Below are 20,685 nucleotides of genomic sequence, written 5' to 3' on the forward strand. Positions count from 1 at the left end.
TCTCCCTTCCTTGGAGGAACTTTATAACTCGAGCTGCCTCAAGAAAGCCCAAAAGATCTGGGAGGATTCGTCCCACCCTGGGCATCATCTGATGGAAATGCTACCTTCAGGCAGACGTTTCAGGTGTCTCAAGGCACAGACAAACAGATTAAAAAATAGCTTCTACCCAAAAGCAATAATTGCACTGGACAACTCATAAGTGGGCAACACTGTACCGCACCTCACAATACACGGTCTTCAGCTTATAGTAGTCATTATCATGTCATTATCATTACTTAGTAAATATGTGACATTGTACTGTACCCTACAATGTTGTTTGTAGCTTTTTAACATATTTAACATAATTATTTTATTCCTGTCAATATGGAGATGGACCTTTGCAGTTTATGTCTGTCAATGTGCAATAAGTGTGATTTTTATGTGGTTTATAGTTTTTTGTTTTTCATACTGACACATTTTTCTCTACACCTGAGGTTTGCACCCAATTTCGTTGTACTGTGTACAATGAAAATAAAGATTCTATTCTATTCTATTCTAACATCAGCCATGTTGAGTCATATTCTTTTTATATCTGAGCAATGCTTTAATGGGTAATAGTTACAGCTCATAAAAAAACTCAAATATCCCCATCCCCATGTCTTCCTTTCATTTAATGGTGGCTTTGACATTATACCTGTAATGTTGACTAATAGACAAACACTAAGCAGCTGTTCAGTTTGCAGTGATCGATTTCTGTTTAGTAATTCAATTGGATGAACAATTCCAGGATTTAAATGAACTGTTACATACGTAATTACCTTTGTGTGTTTGAGTATTTTTGAAGGAGCGAGTTGAAATAATTGTCCATCATGGTGCATAATCTACTGACCTGAGTGAAATGTTAGACATGCTTTATATTGCTTGGACTATGCCCTAGTCATAACAATTGCAGCAGCTCAGTAGAATGGTCAAACATAAATTATGGATGGATTCTAATTTCCTCTATTGGGTCCCTGCCCAATTAGAAAAGCCCTAATTGCAGCAGCTACCAAGTGAAATATTTTTTAGCTGTTCATCCTGGGATTGCTGGAACAGTCTTTGTATTGGATCCTGGACTTTATTCTTTATGTGCTTTAGTCCTTTAAGTAATTGGATTGGAATTGGAAATGAAGCCCCTTTGCTCCTGCGCAGGCCGAAGTCAGGCCAGCAGCATTAGTGCTGAGCCAGCATGACATAAGGCTTTTAAATTAAGATACACTCTTTTTCCAGGGGGAATCTAGGGAGATGTTACAGTTTGTTGTTTCCTTTTCTGCCATCTGCTTTGTTTACTGTTACACATTGAAACTTTGTTTCCATTTTTTGTTTTGTCTTTCTCTCTCACTTTGCCATTTTCCACCTTACTGTAAGTTGTTTTAACCCACTCACCTATTTTACTTTACCTCCTTTGTCGCTATGGTTGTTGCTGTGGTGCTTAAATGTGCCACGACATGTAGTCCTCTTGCAGTTGGGGATTGTGAAATTGATCTAATTTAATGCAATTACACAAATTAACCAGTTCTCTCTCTCTCTCTCTCTCATATAGCTGTATCTGAGGTCCACAGTTCAATGGGGAAGGCAGTGCAGATGTTCTGTTCCGGAGACTGGGACCCAAAACGAGTCCCACAGGAAACAGAGTGCCTCGAGCCCCTGCTGGCTAAAGCCCCATCTCACCTACCCAGCCAGCCACAACGCTGCTTCACAGGTGAGAACGCCATGTACATCACATCTCTCATAACCAGTCAGGATCAGAGTTTCCTAAAGGTGCTACTAGTTCAGGTCAGTTTTATCAAGGTGCTTTTGGAAGTAATTTTAGGTGATATTGTTCTGTAGTGTAACAGTAATTGAGCAACCAACAACAGATGGTCATCAGTAATAAAACTTCATGTCAGAAATGTCAGCACCTGCTTCTACTGTACCGAAACAACATGGCAGTTTCAAAAAGTGATTGGTTTGCATTTGTTAACAGTGTGGCAGCACAGACCAGCTGACAAGTGCTGGGACCTAACGATTATTCACAGTCAGGAAAATCACATCATTAAATCATATATACTCGTTTTCAAGGCAACCCATATACAGTACATGGGTCAAAGGGAGAACTGAATCCACAATAATCAAGACTTTTATGTTTTTTTAAATACTGCTCAATAATACCACTAAATCCAGTCACTGCACTTTTTTTTTGTCTCCTTCTCATCATGTTATCTGTTTCAGATCGCCTGTTCTACATCTACACGTCAGGAACCACTGGGATGCCTAAAGCAGCTATTGTTGTGCACAGCAGGTAGGAAGGAGCCACGCAGCTTACTAACAGACACAGAGGAACTACTGCTGCTATCTCTGTTGATGCATGTTGCTTTCATGCCTAGTATAAATACTGGTAGAAGAGAAATTTGTCAAACAAGGTGCTTTTACTTTACTATTTTTACTTTTCTTCTCTTGTCTCACTCCACCCTGGTTTTCAGGTACTACCGCATGGCAGCTTTGGTGTATTATGGCTTTAGGATGACATCAGATGATGTGCTATATGACTGCCTGCCACTGTACCATTCTGCAGGTAAAAATATACGTGTGTGTGTGCACCTGAAGTTGAAAAAGGGCATTTTCAAGCCTATAGTTTGTTTGCTCTGGTCTGAATCAGCGGATGACTTGTTGCTTTTTCCTCTTGGTTAAAAAGAAAGAAAAAGAAATTAGAGCAAATCCAAATGCATTAAAAAGTAAAAGTACTCTGTTGCTTGTACAGGTCTAACCTCAGTTTATTCTGTGGCTAGATGCTAGCAAATGAGCCACACCAGAATTTGTTTGTGATCAGACAACTTCCTCTTAAACATATCAGTGAGGTTGTTTTAGTCTGTACAGAGACCCATTGTTCAGATCTGCCCTGTACTGAAGGGGAAACTGAACTAGAGTCCAAAGCTATATGCAGTTTTTCCCTCATGTCAAAAAGCGCATTTGTTCTTTTCTTCATTTAGTTTAGCTACTAAAATCAGTAGTAAAAAAAGAAAGGCATGCTAATGTTTACTTCATAGTCTCTCATGTTTTGTACTGCCTATTTTTTCACCTTTTCACTTGTGCAGTCAAAAAATATCCTAACAATAGAAAAACATGAGGAATGGCATGTAAAGGAGATGATGTCTGTTTTTGCTTGACGTCTTTTTATATTTTCACGTTGAGGCTGGTACTCCATGACCCTCACACCTCATATTTCTGTGTCCACAGGAAACATTGTGGGTGTGGGCCAGTGTATCATACACGGCATGACAGTAGTCATCAGAAAGAAGTTCTCTGCCTCACGCTTCTGGGGCGACTGTGTCAAATACAACTGCACTGTAAGCTTAATGATGTCAATTACAAGCCCCTGCCACAGATTTAGTTATTTGAGGAGCACACTGCAGTCTCACGGTGTTGCTTTAAAGGCATCTTTGTGTCACATTCTTCAGAAGTAATATCAGGCTTTAATGTTATTCCCCAGTTAGGTTCTGTGAAACCCTTTTCATTATTGTGAGCTTGGCATTGAATCAGTAATTATTCTATTTTTACCTCTGTCCTGTCTCATCTCTAAACTAATCTTTTTTTCCATCACCTTACTCCAGATTGTGCAGTACATTGGTGAGGCGGGACCCAGCCAATTCGGGACACAGAGCGACAACATCGAGTGCGCATGGCACTGGGCAATGGCCTGCGCCAGTCCATATGGGAGGAGTTCATGAACCGCTTCAATATCCCGCAGATCGCAGAGTTCTATGGAGCTACAGAGTGCAACTGCAGCCTGGGCAACTTCGATAACAAGGTGAGAAGGTGTCCTGCAACAACATCTTCCTCACCACCCTGAAAGCTTTGTGATTAACTTTATTTATTTATTTATTTTCTGTCTGTGCTCTAGGTCGGAGCGTGTGGCTTCAACAGTCAGATTCTACCCTTCTTCTACCCCATCAGACTGGTGAGGGTTGATGAAGAGACCATGGAGCTCATTAGAGGACCTGATGGTGTCTGCATTCCCTGTAAACCTGGTCTGTTTACTTTATTCACATCAAACTATACATAGTAACCTTAGCAAGCTTAAACATACAGAGTGGTGTTGTTAGGCTAGAAAAAACACTTCAGAGGAATACTCAGCTTTTCACAGGCTTCCATCCACTTTATATGTTTGATTATTAGTAAAGTAAAGCTGAACATGTAACCTGTACTTTTGGCACCTTGCAGTGGTGCATGTTCTTTCCGGTCACTGGCAATAATAAATTAGTCAGCTAGTTAATGGTGGCACACATGCAGAAATGTTGTTTAATGTGCTTGTCTATATCCAACAAAATGACCTGTTATGTTAAGAAGAATGTAAAGACTCATCGTTCATCATCTTGTACATGTACCAAAAAGCACTACTCTGGGTATTTTGTCTTTTTCCTTTCTGAATCCCCCCCCCGATGGAGCTCATCGCTTCATCCTGTGCAAATAGTCATTTGAATTCATGTGAATGCCTGTTGCACATTCATCAACACTGTTGTATTTTACCTTTCCCTCTTTCAATTTCTCTCCCTTTCTAGGCGAGCCTGGCCAGCTAGTAGGCAGGATCATTCAGAATGACCCTCTTCGGAGGTTTGATGGCTATGTCAACCAATCGGCAACAAACAAGAAGATTGCTAATAATGTCTTTAAGAAGGGAGACAGCGCTTATCTCTCTGGTTAGTCACTAACACCCACACAAACTATGGAGTTATGCACTGTATTCCCTGGTGATTAAGATAATCTTTCCCTCCTCTCACCAGGTGATGTGTTGATCATGGATAAGTACGGCCACATGTATTTCAAGGACCGAACAGGAGACACTTTCCGCTGGAAAGGAGAGAACGTCTCTACGACCGAGGTGGAGGGAACTCTCAGCAAGCTGCTACACATGAAAGATGTAGTTGTGTATGGAGTGGATGTACCAGGTAATAACACACTGTACTCGTATATGAGATTAAAGGTTCATTCCCAAGTTCTTATTTTGAAGCCTTCCTGGCACTACATTTGTCTAAAATATGCATCAAATTTCATCACTTCCATTTCACGTTTCATTTTTTTTAAACATACCGAGGGTGGACTCAATCAACATGTCTGTCACCTGTGTTTTCAAAATAGGTTAGTGCAGTGTGTATAGGGCTACGACGGGAATACTGAATAGATTTTTGGCAAGCCGTTCTGTATGGTTACTACAGCTGTAGTGTGCTGGCTTACTCTTGACCTGTTGTGAATTGAAACGAATTCTATAGAGTTTGAAATGTCATCGCATATAAAGCTGAGCTGTAGATGAGGCTCTGCAGACTGAGTGACACAAAAGACAAATCACAGAATTCTTCTTTCCAGTCACTGTGATTAGATAAGACAGTGTTTTTAATTCCCAAAGGGAATAGAAATAAACTTTAAACATATTGATGAAGCATTTATATGACTGCATCAGTCTGCTGCGATTTCAGTTAGATTTCCACTCTCTCGCATCATAAATGACTGATGATTGATGAGCACCTGAAGTCTAACATATCATCTTAAACAACATAATACAAAGTCATAGCAGACCAGTCTGATGTGTGTAGTATTGTAAGGGGCTAACTTGTAGCAGCCAGGTGTCATTAGCATGTGATTTAATAAAAGTAAACACAGGGAACCACCATGCATAATGGCACTGCAGAGCATTTGTATCAACATGTGTGTCCAGCTGCAGAGAATGAACTGAAGGTGCTTTTCACATACAACATAAAGCAGCTCTAATAGTCATAAGCTTTAAGGAGGGTTTTGTATAGCATTTTTAGCCTCATTCCATGAACACAAGTATCTGTCGAACCTTAAACCCCAGTGGTTCACAGGACTAAACCTCTGACTTGCCTGTTTTTTGTGTGCACAGGAGCCGAGGGAAAAGCTGGAATGGCAGCCATCGCTGATCCATCTCTCACCACCGACCTGGAGAGGTTTGTGAAGGACATGGAGAAGGCTCTTCCTCCATACGCCAGACCTGTCTTCATCCGCTTCCTTCCAGAGGTCGACAAGACAGGTACAATGAACTGCTCTTTCCAAATAAGCAAGAGTAAATATAGATTTTACTCCTGTGGAGTTTTAAAAAAAAATTGCCTATGCTTTTGAAGCACCTCTGAGTGAGACGTGAAAGCCCTCTACAACCCAAAAATGTGTGTGTGTGTGTGTGTGTGTGTGTTTTTTTTATTGTCACTTCATTTTGATGTTTGAGCTCCACTGTGTAGAATGATGCAGGAACAGTTTTTACCAGAAAACTGTTTATACATTCATCAGCTGCTGAGAGGAAATTTGTCCCACATTTGCTTCTATAAGTGCTCATCCACCAACAACATCTCATCACTTTCAGTTAAAGCAGCACAAGAAGTAGAAGGTTTGCAAAAATTGCTTATGACATTAGAACTACAATGCTTTGCAAGAAAAATTTGAGTAGCGGTGTGTTTGGGAACGCTTCTTAAAACAGTAAGACTAATTCTGTAAAGCTAAGAGGTATAGTAAGAACAACTGAAATAGCTGCATCATTTCTTTGTGGCTCTCTTTTTCAGGAACATTTAAGTTTCAGAAGACAGAGTTGCGTCGGGAAGGCTTTGACCCCAGTGCTGTGTCAGACAGACTGTACTTCCTGGATTCCAGCAGAGGGCGCTATGTGCAGCTGGATGAGGAGCTTTACCGCTCCATCCTGTCGGGGAAAAACAAATTGTGATGACTAGGCCGACCACTACATCTGCACTTGCACACCTAGACACACACAGATACAGAAAAGAAGACGGTGTTGTTTGACCAAGATAGCAGAATGTGACTTTCACTCCATATACACACAAATACATGTTAACTAATAGCCATACACACTCAAATGCCAACACATTTACATATATACACATACACATTGTACTCCCAAAACCATTTTGCTATTTGATCACTAAAAGCAGACTTAGACACACACTGTTCCGTCCATCCCTCCTGAAATTCCCCAGCGATTCCTCTCGCTACCTCAGCAAACACAGAGGCACAAACCCAGTAACCAGGTAACTTGAAGTCACCTTTCATAGCCGCACAGTCCTAGCACACACAGCCCTTGGAACAACCTCCGCCTGTCCATCAGATGACTTGCGGGGTGGCGGGGTAGTGAGGAGTACAAGCTGCCTGATATCCAGAATGCGAAAACTTGAAACTGCACATAACCACAAACCTGATGGATGATAAAGAGGAACATGGATTCCGTGTATACAAGTTATGGCACTGTGGAGGGACCTATGAGGACCTAAACTGTCTTTTTGTTGGTTGTTATTTGTGAGTTTATGTGAAAGACTGGAGCTTTTTCTGTCGACTTCACCTGCACAATTAGCCAGCAATGACAAACCTGTGTGACAGCTTTCTGCTGCCTGAGTGTAACTTGTACTCTCTGGTCTCCTGATCTTCATTTTTACTTGTGCTCTACGGTTTGAAGATGAGGAAAGGACACATTTAACAGTTTTATAAAGGAAACACCTGAAGATATGAAGGATTGGATTTGGAGAGTCTTTGACAACTAACCACTAGTTAGACCAGTGGTTGAAGCCGAAAGATTTACTGAAGTGCAATAGGACTCTAGTGTTTGCGGAGCAATAATCAGCTGCACCACACAAGAGCTGATATAAAACAGAGAGTCAGATTTAATTCAGGAGACTCGACTCCGGTGACAGATTAAAGGCAAAAACCTGAATAAATTAGCGGTCTCTTCCAGGATGACAGTGCCCCCATCTATAGGGCGCGAGGGATCACTAAATGTTTGAGTATGAAAACGATGTGAATCGTATGCTGTGGCCTTCGCAGTCACCTGATCTCAATCCAGCTGAACTCCTTTGTGAGATTTTAGACTGATGTGTTAGACAGCGCTCTCCAGGTTGAAGCTGTTCTGGTTTCATATGGTGAGCTTACAATTTATTTTGGTTTTACCTTTCATTTGTCACCCGTCTATATGGCTGCATCACATCACCAAATAAGTTTGCAGTGTTTGTTTACATATTTAAGAAAATATGTTTTTAGTAATATATTTTGTACAATGTTTCTCTTTTATTGTTGTGCAAATGTGTCAGGTTTTTCTTTGCTTTATGTGTATCCAAATCTGTGCTTTGGCAGCTGTCACTCCTCAAAAATGAAGCTGCAGACTCCATTTTACATCAGCTGCTGGAACACAAACTAAAGTGATCTGACTGGTTCAACCCTGAGCTAAATGCACTGGACTGTTTCCGTGTAGATGCTGAGCTGACATGCAGGATTGTTGCATGGCTGTATTGTGCAGGTTGTGTCATGAAAAGTAGACTTAGCCTGTCTTAAGATGTATCTATTCTTCTAAAGCCTACATGAAGAGGACTCGATTGAAGAGAGAAGCACTAAATCACCTGGTCAGTGAGAACTTGTGTTTTCAGCAATCCTCTGGAGCTAGAAAGGGATGTTCTGCAGATTCAGGAGAGCTGAATGATCCAAAGATTCAAGGGCGGGGAGTAGGACGGATGTATAGAAAAAGAGCAGTCGAAGAAGAGAAGACGTGCTTTTTGTCATTGCTGTCATTGGAGGTTTGAGCAAAATGAATTGGCATCATTCACCATGAGCAGAGCACTGTGTGAGTTCACACCCAAGATTCACAGGCCCACATCTAATGTCTCATATGGTTCCCTGTGTTGGGCTTCACTCTTCTCATTCAGCTTCTACTGACTATAATCTGTCTCGTACAGTATGTTCCCTGTCATAGTAGCCTTGCAAAGCTGGTGCTGATGTCTCAATGAGCGAAATGCCAAATGTTACGAGACTGGTGTGACGGCATTTTCAAGGACTCTGTCCTCTCTTCTTCTCTAATCTTAGTTCTGATTGCAACTTTAATTTGTCTTCAAGCTGTCTTTGTTCCATGCCTTGTCTAATAGATACACATAAAGTAATATCCCAAGTTTCCATTTGCTCAGCACCTCTAAATCTTTATGCCAACCACCCCAGTATTTTTCATCAAACCACCTCTTCCCTCTTTCTTCTCTCGTTCTGATCGTAGCCCTCCGTCCCTTTGAGCAGGCACGTCTGTGTGATCATCGCCGTCTCTGTCAGATACCGAGCTCTACACTGTCTGGTTCATGTTGTATCAGATATTTCAGATATTTCTAAGTGGAGTTTCAGTGTTCGATTTAGGTATATTGGAGGGACTGTTCAGGAGGTCTGGTAACAAGTTCCATGTACACACTCAAAACTGTTTTTAAGAATCTCTTGTTCATGTGTGTTGTGTGTAGTCTGCCATTACCCTGGGACTGTTTTTTTTTTTTCTTACCTTTGTAACTGACCACTTCCTAAATCACCTATAGCACAGCCACGCAGGTTGTTTGTCTGTAATGTGGAGGACTTTTATTTTCCACCAGTTTTATAGCTTATGCTACCTTTTTTCTGCAGAGTGATTCTCGGTATGTTTAAAAAGTTTTTATTTGCACTGACTGACACTGTTGACGACTGTAGTCTGCTGACGGTGATCGCTAGAGTCACTCTCACCAGTCATTCCCCTGTTTTGACAAAGGCATTTGACAAAAACTGAGATTCACTCCTGTTTCCTCTGTGCTCTGAGTCTCACGGTTACGTATCCTTTAATGATGAGTGTGAAGTGTTCTCTTGAATGTCTGAAAAGTAAATGAGTGGCCAGTGATGATGGTGATGTAAAGTTTGTTGTACGTATCCAAGGGAACAAAGCTAGGCTGTTATGATGCTTCAAACAGAGGGTTGCACTTGCCAACCCAGATGACCGGGGGGCGGGTGACTAGCAGCCTCAAAGCACAGCACTCTGAATAAGATGTTTTCGTATTCACTTTTTTTTATAAGTTTAAATTATTATTTCTGAAGAACTGTTAGTTCTACGTTGATTGTTTCACTGCTGTATTTGTTTGCATTTTATTTTCTGTGTGTGAAATTATAGCTATGTGATTTTGGTATAAAAAAAGGGATTCGTTCATGAGTGGAAGACAATCGAATGGCAGTTGTTGTTTTGTTTTTCTGTCTTTGGCACTAGGAACCAGGCCGGCATTAGCTGTAAATGTTGACCCAGAGCTAGTTTTCCATTTCCTAGTTAATAAATATTCTTTAGAAGCACAAGCAGATAGCAAACTAGATAAGTAAAACATAAAACATCTGAAGGCCTGTAGGGAGCAGCAGGGCACCTGTTTGACCAGAGGTGGCGCTGTCTTCATCAGTGTTTTCTCAAACAGGTTTCATGCCCTTGTTTTATCATCATTCCTTGAATGACTGACAGAAGGACCTATATGACTACAACTACTGTAGAGATTCATGTGTGATGGAAATTATACTTTACATGTTTCAAAATGTGGATTTGTTTTTCCACAAACTGTAAACCATACAGATGTACAAGCCTCAATCAGCCTGTGCATATTTTCAGCTAAAGTCACTTCACCTTGTGTCTTTAGCAACTTTGCACCAAAAATGTGCTGACAAAGTGAACATTTTCCCTGTCCCTCTGCGTAGTTTTATGTTATTTAACAAATTAAAACCATTTAATGTCAGCCCGTAGTAGCCACAGATAGTACATTTTGTCAGTCCATGGAGGCTGACATGCATATATACAGCATATTGATGTATAAATGTATTCAGTTGAGCTCCAAAGTGAACAGTTCTGTGAGAAAGTCTCACAGACATTTAACTGTCCCCAGTCTTCCCAGCTGGTACTGAGATCAGTCGAGATAACCAGAGTGTAAGTGACCTCAGACAAAATGCCTCTAAGGGCACAGTGAGGTCCATGGTGAGCATCATTACACACCAGAATTGCGTTTTTATAATGTCTCTGCACTTACTGTCACTCCGATCGACCTGCTGTCTGCCTTTTTTGTTTGTCTTTTCCCCCCTTGTGGTGTCCTCAGGAACATCAAACAGTGCTGGAGAAGGAAACCAGGTTGTACACATCTGCCCCTGTAAGAGAAAGGTTTTTCTAATTATTGTATTTTATTGTCATTGCACAGATGGCAGCTCTTGGCTTATGCAGAGTGTGTAGGGGAGGTGTGCTGTGTGTGTGAGACACACACCGGCATCCTCTTGTCCACTGGAGGCTGGCTATATGCGTCATGTATTCAAGAAAATGGCATAAAAGCAGTACTGCATATGGAAAATCATTATTAATAAAAAGTATTTACATTGTTCACCTGGGCTCTGATTGCTGAAGCATTGTCTAATAGTATGACTGATGCCAGATTGTCATGTGAAGAAATCTGGATTGATGTGGACAAACTATGTTCAGAGAATTTCCAGGTAAAATTTTGAATGTTTGTAAAAATATAAAAATAAAAAATTGTATATCCATAATTATTTGATCCATGCAATCTTATGACTGGGACAGTTCAACAACCAAAGCTTCTCCTTTAAAATGGCAGAAGAAGTTTGTATTTTAATTACTATAGCAAAGCAGGACTTACACGTCCAGTATATTTGATGCAGGTGCATTAGAGAGGAGCTCAGTATCTTGTTAAGAGATTCCTGCACACTGAGGACATGTGTTGAATCAAATTAATATTTTAGACCTTAAAAAAGAAGAATTTGCAATTGCAAATGTACTATGTCCAAAAAGCTACTTTGAATTTCAGAAGAAACGTGAATTCCATGAAACCATCTGTAAAACCACAGGTTGTTCTTGTGTCCTGCAAGCAGGCCTCCCTCCAAACCCACTTTAAACTTTGATCGTATGCTCTGTATATTCATTTACTCCTCTTGTTCTCAACCTAGTTTTGACATTTGCACAGGCCTTAACATCCATTACAGCTACAGTCCTAAAGATAATCCTCAAGGTTTAGAAATGCAAACTAGATTTTAAAATGAAACATGTAAATGTTACTATTTTTGCTTGATCTTCAAAAGCCTTGTCTATGAAATGACCAGCTGACATTTAAGTAATGTATCTTTATTTTTTTGAGCTTTTAAAAGAACAAAGTAAAACTCGGCAGTGAACCTAAAATTGTGGAGCATCTTGGGAAGAAATCACTTTCAGTTTGAGAAATTGATTCTCATAAAGACAGAAATATTGAAATTTTCAAAACACTTTCAAAATGAGACTTCTCTTATCGAATGTTAGTAGTTTATTTTGTTCTAATATGAGCGATATCTAAGACTAGCATTTTGTACTGTAGTTGTGCACACTTGTCTTGTTTGATATGTAAATATCAAACTTCATTTCAACACAGTGCTCCTCCAGAAATTTGGATGATTTTGAATGCCACTGCTGTGTCCTTGTAATCTGTTAGCAGTGGTGGAAAAGCACTGAATACTTCTTCCACCACTATTTGTTTGTGTCGTCAAGACCAGTATTAGAGCTGTAGATGTTACTAATATCTCTAAGCTTCTGCATTTTGGTGTACTGGTTTCAGCTTTTGAAACCAGTGCATCTAATAAACCATAAGCATGATTTATTTCTGTACATATGGGAAGTCTGAGTTGCTTTGGAACCACAGGTCTTCAACACTTCATCACTGTTCCCTGACCCTTAGTGACGATTGGTTGACCACCAGATGGGTGGATCAGGAGAAAAGCAAACATTGCCACATTTGCCACTCTGTACTGTACCTGTCTGAACTGCCTGCAGTCCACTTCAGGCACGAGTCAGATACCCTCTCCCAATCCTTTGGCCCATACACTTCTTTGTTTCTTTACTCCTCGCAGCCATGAGGACGACTGCGGCCGCTGTTGTCATGGTGATGTTGTGCATGAAGATGGTGCAGGCAAACGTGAAGCCACAGAGAGATTTCGATCTGCAGAGAGTAAGACGGACACTCGTACTCACACATCCAGCTTTTTTACAATGTTTATGAGCACGAACCTATTTAAATGGTCCTTGTTTGTTCAGTGAAATGAGCTCTGGGACTGAGCTGGCATTATTTGTTGTTTATTAGGTGGCTCCATTTGTGACGGAACATTGTGTTTCAGTGTGTGTGTGCCTAGTCAAAGTTTGAGAACAGCTACTCAGTTAGTGACAAAACATGTATACGTTTAAGTCTCACCCCAGCATTGACCGGTCAATCAGACATTGTTATGATCAATACAATTCCTCACTTTCCTGCTTTGTCACAGAGGTTGAGAGAGGTCATTCTTACATTTCCCATAGCAAATACACCGTAAGAAAAGGAAGACGTTCACTCTGTTTTTTGTGGTAGATTTGATTCCCACGATGGGATCACTACATATTTATCACCAGATTATGTCGCTAGATAATCTGGTGTGTTTAATCTACATATTGAATAACACAGAAACCTTTATGTCACATCTGTGTACAGATGTGAGGACATGCTGTGGTCAGCAGCAGTGTGCAACATGGTACAAATACAGCGCTTGTTCTCTCACTTTCCCACTTGGGCTGTTAAAGCTAATATTGTCACCTCTAAAAACACACACACACTCGCAAAATGGAAGACGTTCCATTAGGTAAGACTGTTTTTTTTGCTATGCTTATGTTAGTAAAGGATATCAGGTGATGTTATATATGTTTCTTATTAAAAGTAAATCTCACACAAAAACCAGAATCAATAATAAATTAAACCTACTATCATGTATTGCTGGCAAAGACCTGTGAGTCAAGGAGCTCAACAAAGGCTGTTAAAGACCCCACATTAATGTTGCACTGCTTAACAATCTTTCAGTGCAATGACGCTGAGCAGTGCAGTACACTGTATTTTAGTCAGTCCCTCATATGCCCTCCTGATCCTTTAAATATTAGGTAAATCTGCAGCTGAAAATAGTCCCCAGATACTATTTACCCCTGTTAATGCCCAGCTGTTTTATCCTTTAAAAACATAAGGCCACTTTTTTTTTTTTAAAGATTTACTTCTTTAGTAAGAACTGATGGGCTTGGAGCTGCCAGAGACAAGATAGGGAAATCAGACTTGTACATTATTTTGGGTGTTTTCTTTGTGATAAACATAAGAAAAATGTAGAATATTGCCATACTTCAGGTTCTGTAAACCAGTGAGTGATTATTAGGGGAGTAAAACACACAAAACACCTCAAAATCTTTAATAAGTAAACAAATTTCTGTGCTTGTGTGTGTGTGTGTGTGTGTGTGTGTGTGTGTGTGTGTGTGTGTGTGTGTGTTTAGTTTGCAGGGAAGTGGTACCGTGTGGGCCTGGCCTATGACTCTCCAAGTTTTGTCCCCTACAGAGACAAGGTGAAGGCCTCCATGGGCATCATCACAACGCTGCCTAATGGCAACGTTAACCTCACAATGTGGGATGCCACGTGAGTCTGCATGTGGCAGTGTGGTGATATATGGGCATGTATAGTACACAACATAAGTGTGTGGCCCCAGAAGTATACAGTATGGGTGAAAGAAAGAGGCAGGTGAATCAAAAAGACTGGAGACAACTGTGTTTTGTCTCTGTGCCTCAGACCCCTAGGTTGTCAGACTCAGCTGTACCAGTATGAGAACGCCACCGTCCCTGGACAGTTCACCTACTTCAGCACACGTAAGTCTCTGCTCCCTTCGGGTCTGATCATCACCTTCCTAAGACAGAACTCATTTTCTGGTTTGAATTTGAGAAAAAGAGAAGAGAAAAGATCTGTGACTCAATTTTACTCAAAAAAACTAGCACTTAGACATTTTCCCTTTTCAAAATAAAAAAAACTATTATAGCTGCTAGATAGTTTGTACTGTATATTATAAATATTTATTGCATATGTTTTGGAGATATTTTCATTCATATACACTTGGCTGCCTTTAGTACACCCAGTTTTATCTGTTCTATTTAGACTCGCTTTGTTTGAAATCTTCTTTTATTACTACAAAACAATTTAGTTTAAAATCACACCAAGTTAAGTCATCCAAATCATAGCTTCTCATTTACAGATTTTACTAATTGCTCTACAGAATCCATCACATTTCTAGTTTTTCTAAGGTTAAGTTCTAGTGTGTGTATAATGTCTGTCACTTCTGTGTTTTCTGACAGGCCACAACATGGTGAAGGACATCACAGTGGTGGACACAAACTACACTGAATATGCTCTGGTTCTCAAACACAAGGTGTTTAACATAGAGTATACACAAGTGGCGCTTTATGGTGAGACACACGCATGCACAAACCAGGGGCGTTGCTAGACATACAGCTCTACTGGGGCACAGGCCCCCCCATTACTCAAATTACAGTAGTTTTTCTTGAATGTCTGCTGCATGAATTAAATGTGCTATACACTGTGCTATATGAACTTCCCTCACTTAGCCACGCTGTGTACGAACCCTGAACGCTGCACCCCAGCTTGCATTTTGCTTTGACATTCCGGATTAGAACAAGTCAAATACTTTCCCGCTGTTATTGATCTAAATTAATCCCCTGCCAAATATGGGAGCCTGTTAAAAAATTGAATATGTCATTTTCATGGGGCACAGCGGATCAAAACTGCAGCATGTGCCCCAGTGTGGCAAATGCTCATGCACTTTATACTTGACATCTAAACATAAGGCCTGTTAACTTCTCTCCAGAGTCAGTACTGTTCTGCCTGCCTCTGTGTTTCTCTGTACCTACTTGCAGGTCGCTCTCCAAAAGTCAGGAATGATGTAATTCAAAAGTTTAAAGCCTTTGCTTTGTCTCGGGGTCTCTCCAGAGAGTCTGTTTTGACTCCACCTCCTGCAGGTAAAGCAAGGGGAAGACATACATATTTGCACATATTCCTACACTATAACAGACATGTAGACACAGAACCTGAAGTTTCCTAATTCTTGTCTGTGTTTTTCTGGCCAACAGAAAATTGCCCCCCAGCAGATTCTGAACGTTAGGTGGGTCTGTTTCTTTTGGAACCTGTGAAAACCAGAGCAGTTAATTATAGACCGGGGCTGTGGGACAAATTGTCAATGTAAATTAATTTCTGTTACTCCGTGTAGGTACACAGATGTACCTGAGATGAAGGAAGCAGTGTGTCCCGATGTGCCACTGCAGCTCCGTTTTCCAGTCCACTTTCTCCAGCATTTACTATGAAGTACTGCAAAGAGCTTTCTTTCTGCAAACATCACCATTCTGGCTACAAAAAATGATAAATAGCTAATACAGCTGATAAAATGTATATGGCATTTCATGTCATTTTCATAGCTCTGCTGTCTTTACATTATTAAATAATCAATATTACTATCAGATTTTATGTGTGCATGCCTATCATGAGCTATCATGAGCTATTATTTAAATATAAAGTCCATGTTGCCATGTGATTATGCTTTTGGTTTTTGTCTTCTATCAAATATTTGGACTTTTGTGGGCAAGTAGTTTAATTAAATTTTGCATTTTAATCCCCTGGTGGAAAGTAATTAAGTTCTCAAATACTGTGAATAAATACCGTTTTAGGTAAAGAGATAATAATAATACACATAATGCAATAATTATATTCCTATAACAATAATTTTTTTTTTCTGAAATAGGCAATTTTGCATAATGAGATCTTTGGTACTTTAAGTATATTTTGATGCTAATGCTTTTACTTTTTCGAATGCAGGACTTTTACTTGTAACAGAGTATTTCTGCACTGTGGTACTGCCCTTAAGTAAATGATCACAGTGCTTCTTCCACTGCAGCCAAATGAATATAATCAATTGTGTTGTTTCACGGTTTTGACATATAGTAAACTTTAAGACTGGTGCACATTTATTTCAGTGTTCTTCTGTTGCATCCTGAGTCATGTGCCTAACCCTAACACCAGAGCACAGATTTCGTTAAACATTGGTTTGCTTGTCCTGAAACAAGCAAACCTCATAGCTCTGTGATGTACTGCATAGTGGTTGGTAGCTAATGCAAAAGCTTGCTGTGTAATCTAACATACAAACAGTAAAGCAGAAAAATGTCCAGTATGCTGTGAGAAATCAGGTTAAAGTCACTACTTGTCAAATTAAGAAATTTAACCCTTATTTTTCAACAGGAAAAACAATATGTCTGTACCTTGTCACATATATAAACTTATATGATCATAGACATTTACACAAACATGCACAGTGTAAGCACATTTGTGAATAAAAACAATGCATTCAATGCACACACATCCACAAAGAATATGGACCATACCTATATAACTTTTCCAAAGCCTTATTAATTAAGAACATTTTGACTTTAATGTGGCCAAAGAAACACTGTGGTAGATAGTAACGCTGCTCTTTCTCTACTAATTATCAGCTGTTAAATGTTGACATGTATTGATTGGTTCTTTGTTTGAGCTACAAATTCTGAAGTCCAGCAATTCACTGATGATCTGGACCAACAAGCACACAATTACAAGGACATACTTTAGTGCAAACACACACATGCCAAGACACACAAAGGCAGATAAAGATATGGTTAGAACTTTGCTCTTTTCGCCGTGCACTCTCTGGAGTGTTGTGGAAGAGAATTAGTAAAAGTTACGTTCACAGTCTATAAGTGTGACTCTCGGAGTGCAGCTGGCAGGAGGAGCTGTATGGTGAGGGTCAGAGCCTCTGGTGGACAGACACGCTAACAGGATGCAGACAGTGGTGAATCCAGTGTCTCTGCTGCTTCTGGGGTCAGCCTGGGTTCTCCAGACTGTCACCACGCTCCCAGAAATGGTGACCTTCGCACAGGATAACTTTGATCTGGGCCGGGTGAGTATTATTTCTTCTCCAACAATCTTTTATTGTCAGTGACTCCACTGACCCTTTTGTGTCCCTCAAGCTCAATTCAACCGAAGATGGAAACTATCATTTATGCTGACATTGGAATATAATTGTTTTGTGAATGTATCACATTTTGTTCCAGTGGAGTACAAACTATAAACAATAGCATTCATTCATTTTCTACCGCTTAATCCCTGAGCGGGGTCAGGGGGGGGGGGCGGCGGAGCCAATCCCGGCCGGCAATCGGGCGAAGGCGGGGTACACCCTGGACAGGTCGCCAATCCATCGCAGGGCTAACACATAGACAAACAACCACACACACGCACTCCTATGGGCAATTTAGAGACACCAATCAACCTAAGCTGCATGTCTTTGGACTGTGGGAGGAAGCCAGAGTACCCACGCAAGCACGGGGAGAACATGCAAACTCTACACAGAAAGGTCCCAGGTGGGGCCCGAACCCGGAACCTTCGCGCTGTGAGGCAACGGCACTAACCACTGTGCGTAACCGCTGCCCATATAGACAATAGCATTGTCCTCAAAACTTTATATACAAATGCTTTAAATAATAATAGATTTATTTTTAATGTGCAGTAAATATTTCCATGTTCCTTGCAGTTCATGGGGCAGTGGTATGAGGTAGCAGCAGTTTCAACCTGTCCTCACTATATGCGGCGCAAGAGGGGAAACCCTGTCATTGTTGCAGTGGAGCTGCATCATGTTGCTTCTGAGGGCAACTTTACAATGACATTCGCTACTTTCAGGTCAGAGTCACACCCATGTCAGCACACACACAGCTGGAAATATACTAAACTCAGAGTAATATGTTTTGTGTGTGTGTCCACCTGTATGTAGGAATGGCTCATGTAAGCAGATGTCCATAGATTATGTTCTGACTGACATCCCAGGACAGTTTTTCTACCATGTTGCCTGTATGTTTCTCCATTTCCTTCATCTTTTTTTTAAATCTAGTTGTACATTCTGTCCAAACTTTTCACACAAGGTTTTTAGAGTTAAACTAAAGTGCAGCCGTTGTGGTGCATAAAGATTAACGGTGTTTAAAGATTAAAGATCTGTTATGCCAAGTATTGTGAACCTGTTTTTGCAGGGCTCGGAGCAGATGTTGATTCCTATGTGGTTCATACCAACTACACTGAATATGCAGTAATGCTTCTACTGAGCACACAGAAACCATCGCTTAATAAAACCACCATAGTCAAGCTTTACAGTGAGTGACAATTCTTGACTCTATTAGCATGTCAATTTGTTCTACCTTTTGTGTGAAGGTTTGCAAAAAGTTTGTTTTCCACTCCATATACAGATGTGTAAAAGAAATTTTGCCTTTTTTTAGGCCGAACTATGGGTGTGAGTCCTGCTGTGCTTGACATCTTCAAAACACTGGTCAGAAAACATGGAATGAGTGATGACACCATCATCATGAATCAGAAAAAAGGTACAGATGCACACACGCTCTTTAATGATTACTGATAGCACCTGGTCTCCTCTCAGGCTCTATCAGCTGTAATTTGTTAAACTAAGATAAACACTGTTTCTTGTGATGTTTTCTGTGTCTTGCAGTCACATTACTGCAATAATTTGATGATGTTTTCCCAGAAAGCCGTAGCCTTTTCCTATACCATAAATTTTTCTCACAGCAGAAATTTTGACTTGACCTAGCAGGAATAGCACAGGTATAACATTGCAAAAACAGCAGCTGCATTACATTTTGGTTTGCAGGTGAGGTTTCATTCACAATCAGTATGAACTGCATTAAGGTTGAAACACATCTCCAATAAAACAATAACTCCCACTCAAATTGTTTCCCAGGTGAGTGTGTTCCTGGTGAGCAGGTGCCAGAGCCCACTCCTCAGCCACAGGTACATACCCCACAATGTGATGCACTGAAATGACACTTCCATACAGCTCTGTATGCATACTGAGACTGATCATTCACCAGTTGTGTGTGCCTTGTACTGCATATCTATTGTTCAGATTTCTGTACCCATGAGGTCAAACAGAGGCAGTGTGGTGCCACCTGTGGACTCTGGTAAATTTTGACCAGGTGAGAGGAGAAGTGCCTCATTGTCTAAAACAAAGTGTTTAATTTGCCTTTGCATAGCTTCTTTAGTTAAATTCTCCTCTCATAGCTCACTGTCCCCCACAGAAAAAACATAGTATCAAATGGAAGCACTAGTGTTGTGTACAATTGTAAACTATCGAGTAATTTTTGCCATCGTATATTAAATTTCATTGATAGTTTATTTATTTGGGCATTTTAGAGTGAGAGATGACAGGAAATGAGGAGGCAGAGATGTAGAATGAACTGCAATACAGATGGTCGGCCGGACGCAAAGCAGTGATGTTACAGTTCATGGTCAGCACCTTAGCCCCTCACAGTGCCCAGTCAGTAGGATTATCTACTTTACAGCAGCTGTTTTCACCCCTCTGTTTATTCCAGACACTCCCTGTGTGCTACAAATGTAAACATACAGTGGGTACGGAAAGTATTCAGACCCCCTTAAATTTTTCACTCTTTGTTATATTGCAGCCATATGCTAAAATCATTTAAGTTCATTTTTTTTCCTCATTAATGTACACACAGCACCCCATATTGACAGAAAAACACAGAATTTTTGACATTTTTGCAGATGTATTAAAAAAGAAAAACTGAAATATCACATGGTCATAAGTATTCAGACCCTTTGCTGTGACACTCATATATTTAACTTAGGTGCTGTCCATTTCTGCTGATCATCCCTGAGATGGTTCTACACCTTCATTTGAGTCCAGCTGTGTTTGATTATACTGATTGAACGTGATTAGGAAAGCCACACACCTGTCCATATAAGACCCTACAGCTCACAGTGCACGTCAGAGCAAATGAGAATCATGAGGTCAAAGGAACTGCCTGAAGAGCTCAGAGACAGAATTGTGGCAAGGCACAGATCTGGCCAAGGTTACAAAAAAAATTTCTGCTGCACTTAAGGTTCCAAAGAGCACAGTGGCCTCCATAATCCATAAATGGAAGACGTTTGGGACGACCAGAACCCTTCCTAGAACTGGCCGTC

At 40.5% G+C, this 20,685-nt stretch overlaps 2 protein-coding genes across 2 annotated transcripts in view; both read left to right on the forward strand.

Annotated features, from left to right (window-relative positions):
- Positions 1-6,935, forward strand: part of slc27a4 (solute carrier family 27 member 4) — a 12,407-nt gene extending 5,472 nt beyond the window's left edge. The window contains 11 exon segments of the mRNA XM_020606003.1: positions 1,562-1,720; positions 2,230-2,299; positions 2,481-2,572; positions 3,235-3,344; positions 3,609-3,630; positions 3,633-3,805; positions 3,899-4,025; positions 4,557-4,694; positions 4,779-4,943; positions 5,894-6,040; positions 6,564-6,935. Of these exon segments, the coding sequence (XP_020461659.1) occupies positions 1,562-1,720; positions 2,230-2,299; positions 2,481-2,572; positions 3,235-3,344; positions 3,609-3,630; positions 3,633-3,805; positions 3,899-4,025; positions 4,557-4,694; positions 4,779-4,943; positions 5,894-6,040; positions 6,564-6,721 (1,361 nt within the window). The 3' untranslated portion in view covers positions 6,722-6,935.
- Positions 6,936-12,603: 5,668 nt separating this feature from the next.
- ptgdsa (prostaglandin D2 synthase a) lies at positions 12,604-16,143 on the forward strand. The gene is made up of 7 exons (XM_020606070.1): positions 12,604-12,782; positions 14,114-14,253; positions 14,404-14,480; positions 14,961-15,071; positions 15,540-15,641; positions 15,753-15,784; positions 15,890-16,143. Exons 1-6 carry the CDS (start codon positions 12,687-12,689, stop codon positions 15,782-15,784), a joined length of 558 nt encoding a protein of 185 aa, XP_020461726.1. The 5' UTR covers positions 12,604-12,686; the 3' UTR covers positions 15,890-16,143.
- Positions 16,144-20,685: the final 4,542 nt, after the last annotated feature.

The sequence above is a fragment of the Monopterus albus genome, unplaced genomic scaffold (genome assembly GCF_001952655.1).
Source record: "Monopterus albus unplaced genomic scaffold, M_albus_1.0 scaffold75.1, whole genome shotgun sequence".
Lineage (NCBI taxonomy): Eukaryota > Metazoa > Chordata > Actinopteri > Synbranchiformes > Synbranchidae > Monopterus > Monopterus albus.

Coding starts and splice junctions, on each gene's coding strand:
- ptgdsa (XM_020606070.1), top strand. CDS start 12,687: ATGAGGACGACTGCGGCCGCTGTTGTCATGGTGATGTTGTGCATGAAG. Junction 12,783..14,113: donor GAGATTTCGATCTGCAGAGA/GTAAGACGGACA, acceptor GTGTGTGTTTAG/TTTGCAGGGAAGTGGTACCG. Junction 15,072..15,539: donor TACACAAGTGGCGCTTTATG/GTGAGACACACG, acceptor ACCTACTTGCAG/GTCGCTCTCCAAAAGTCAGG.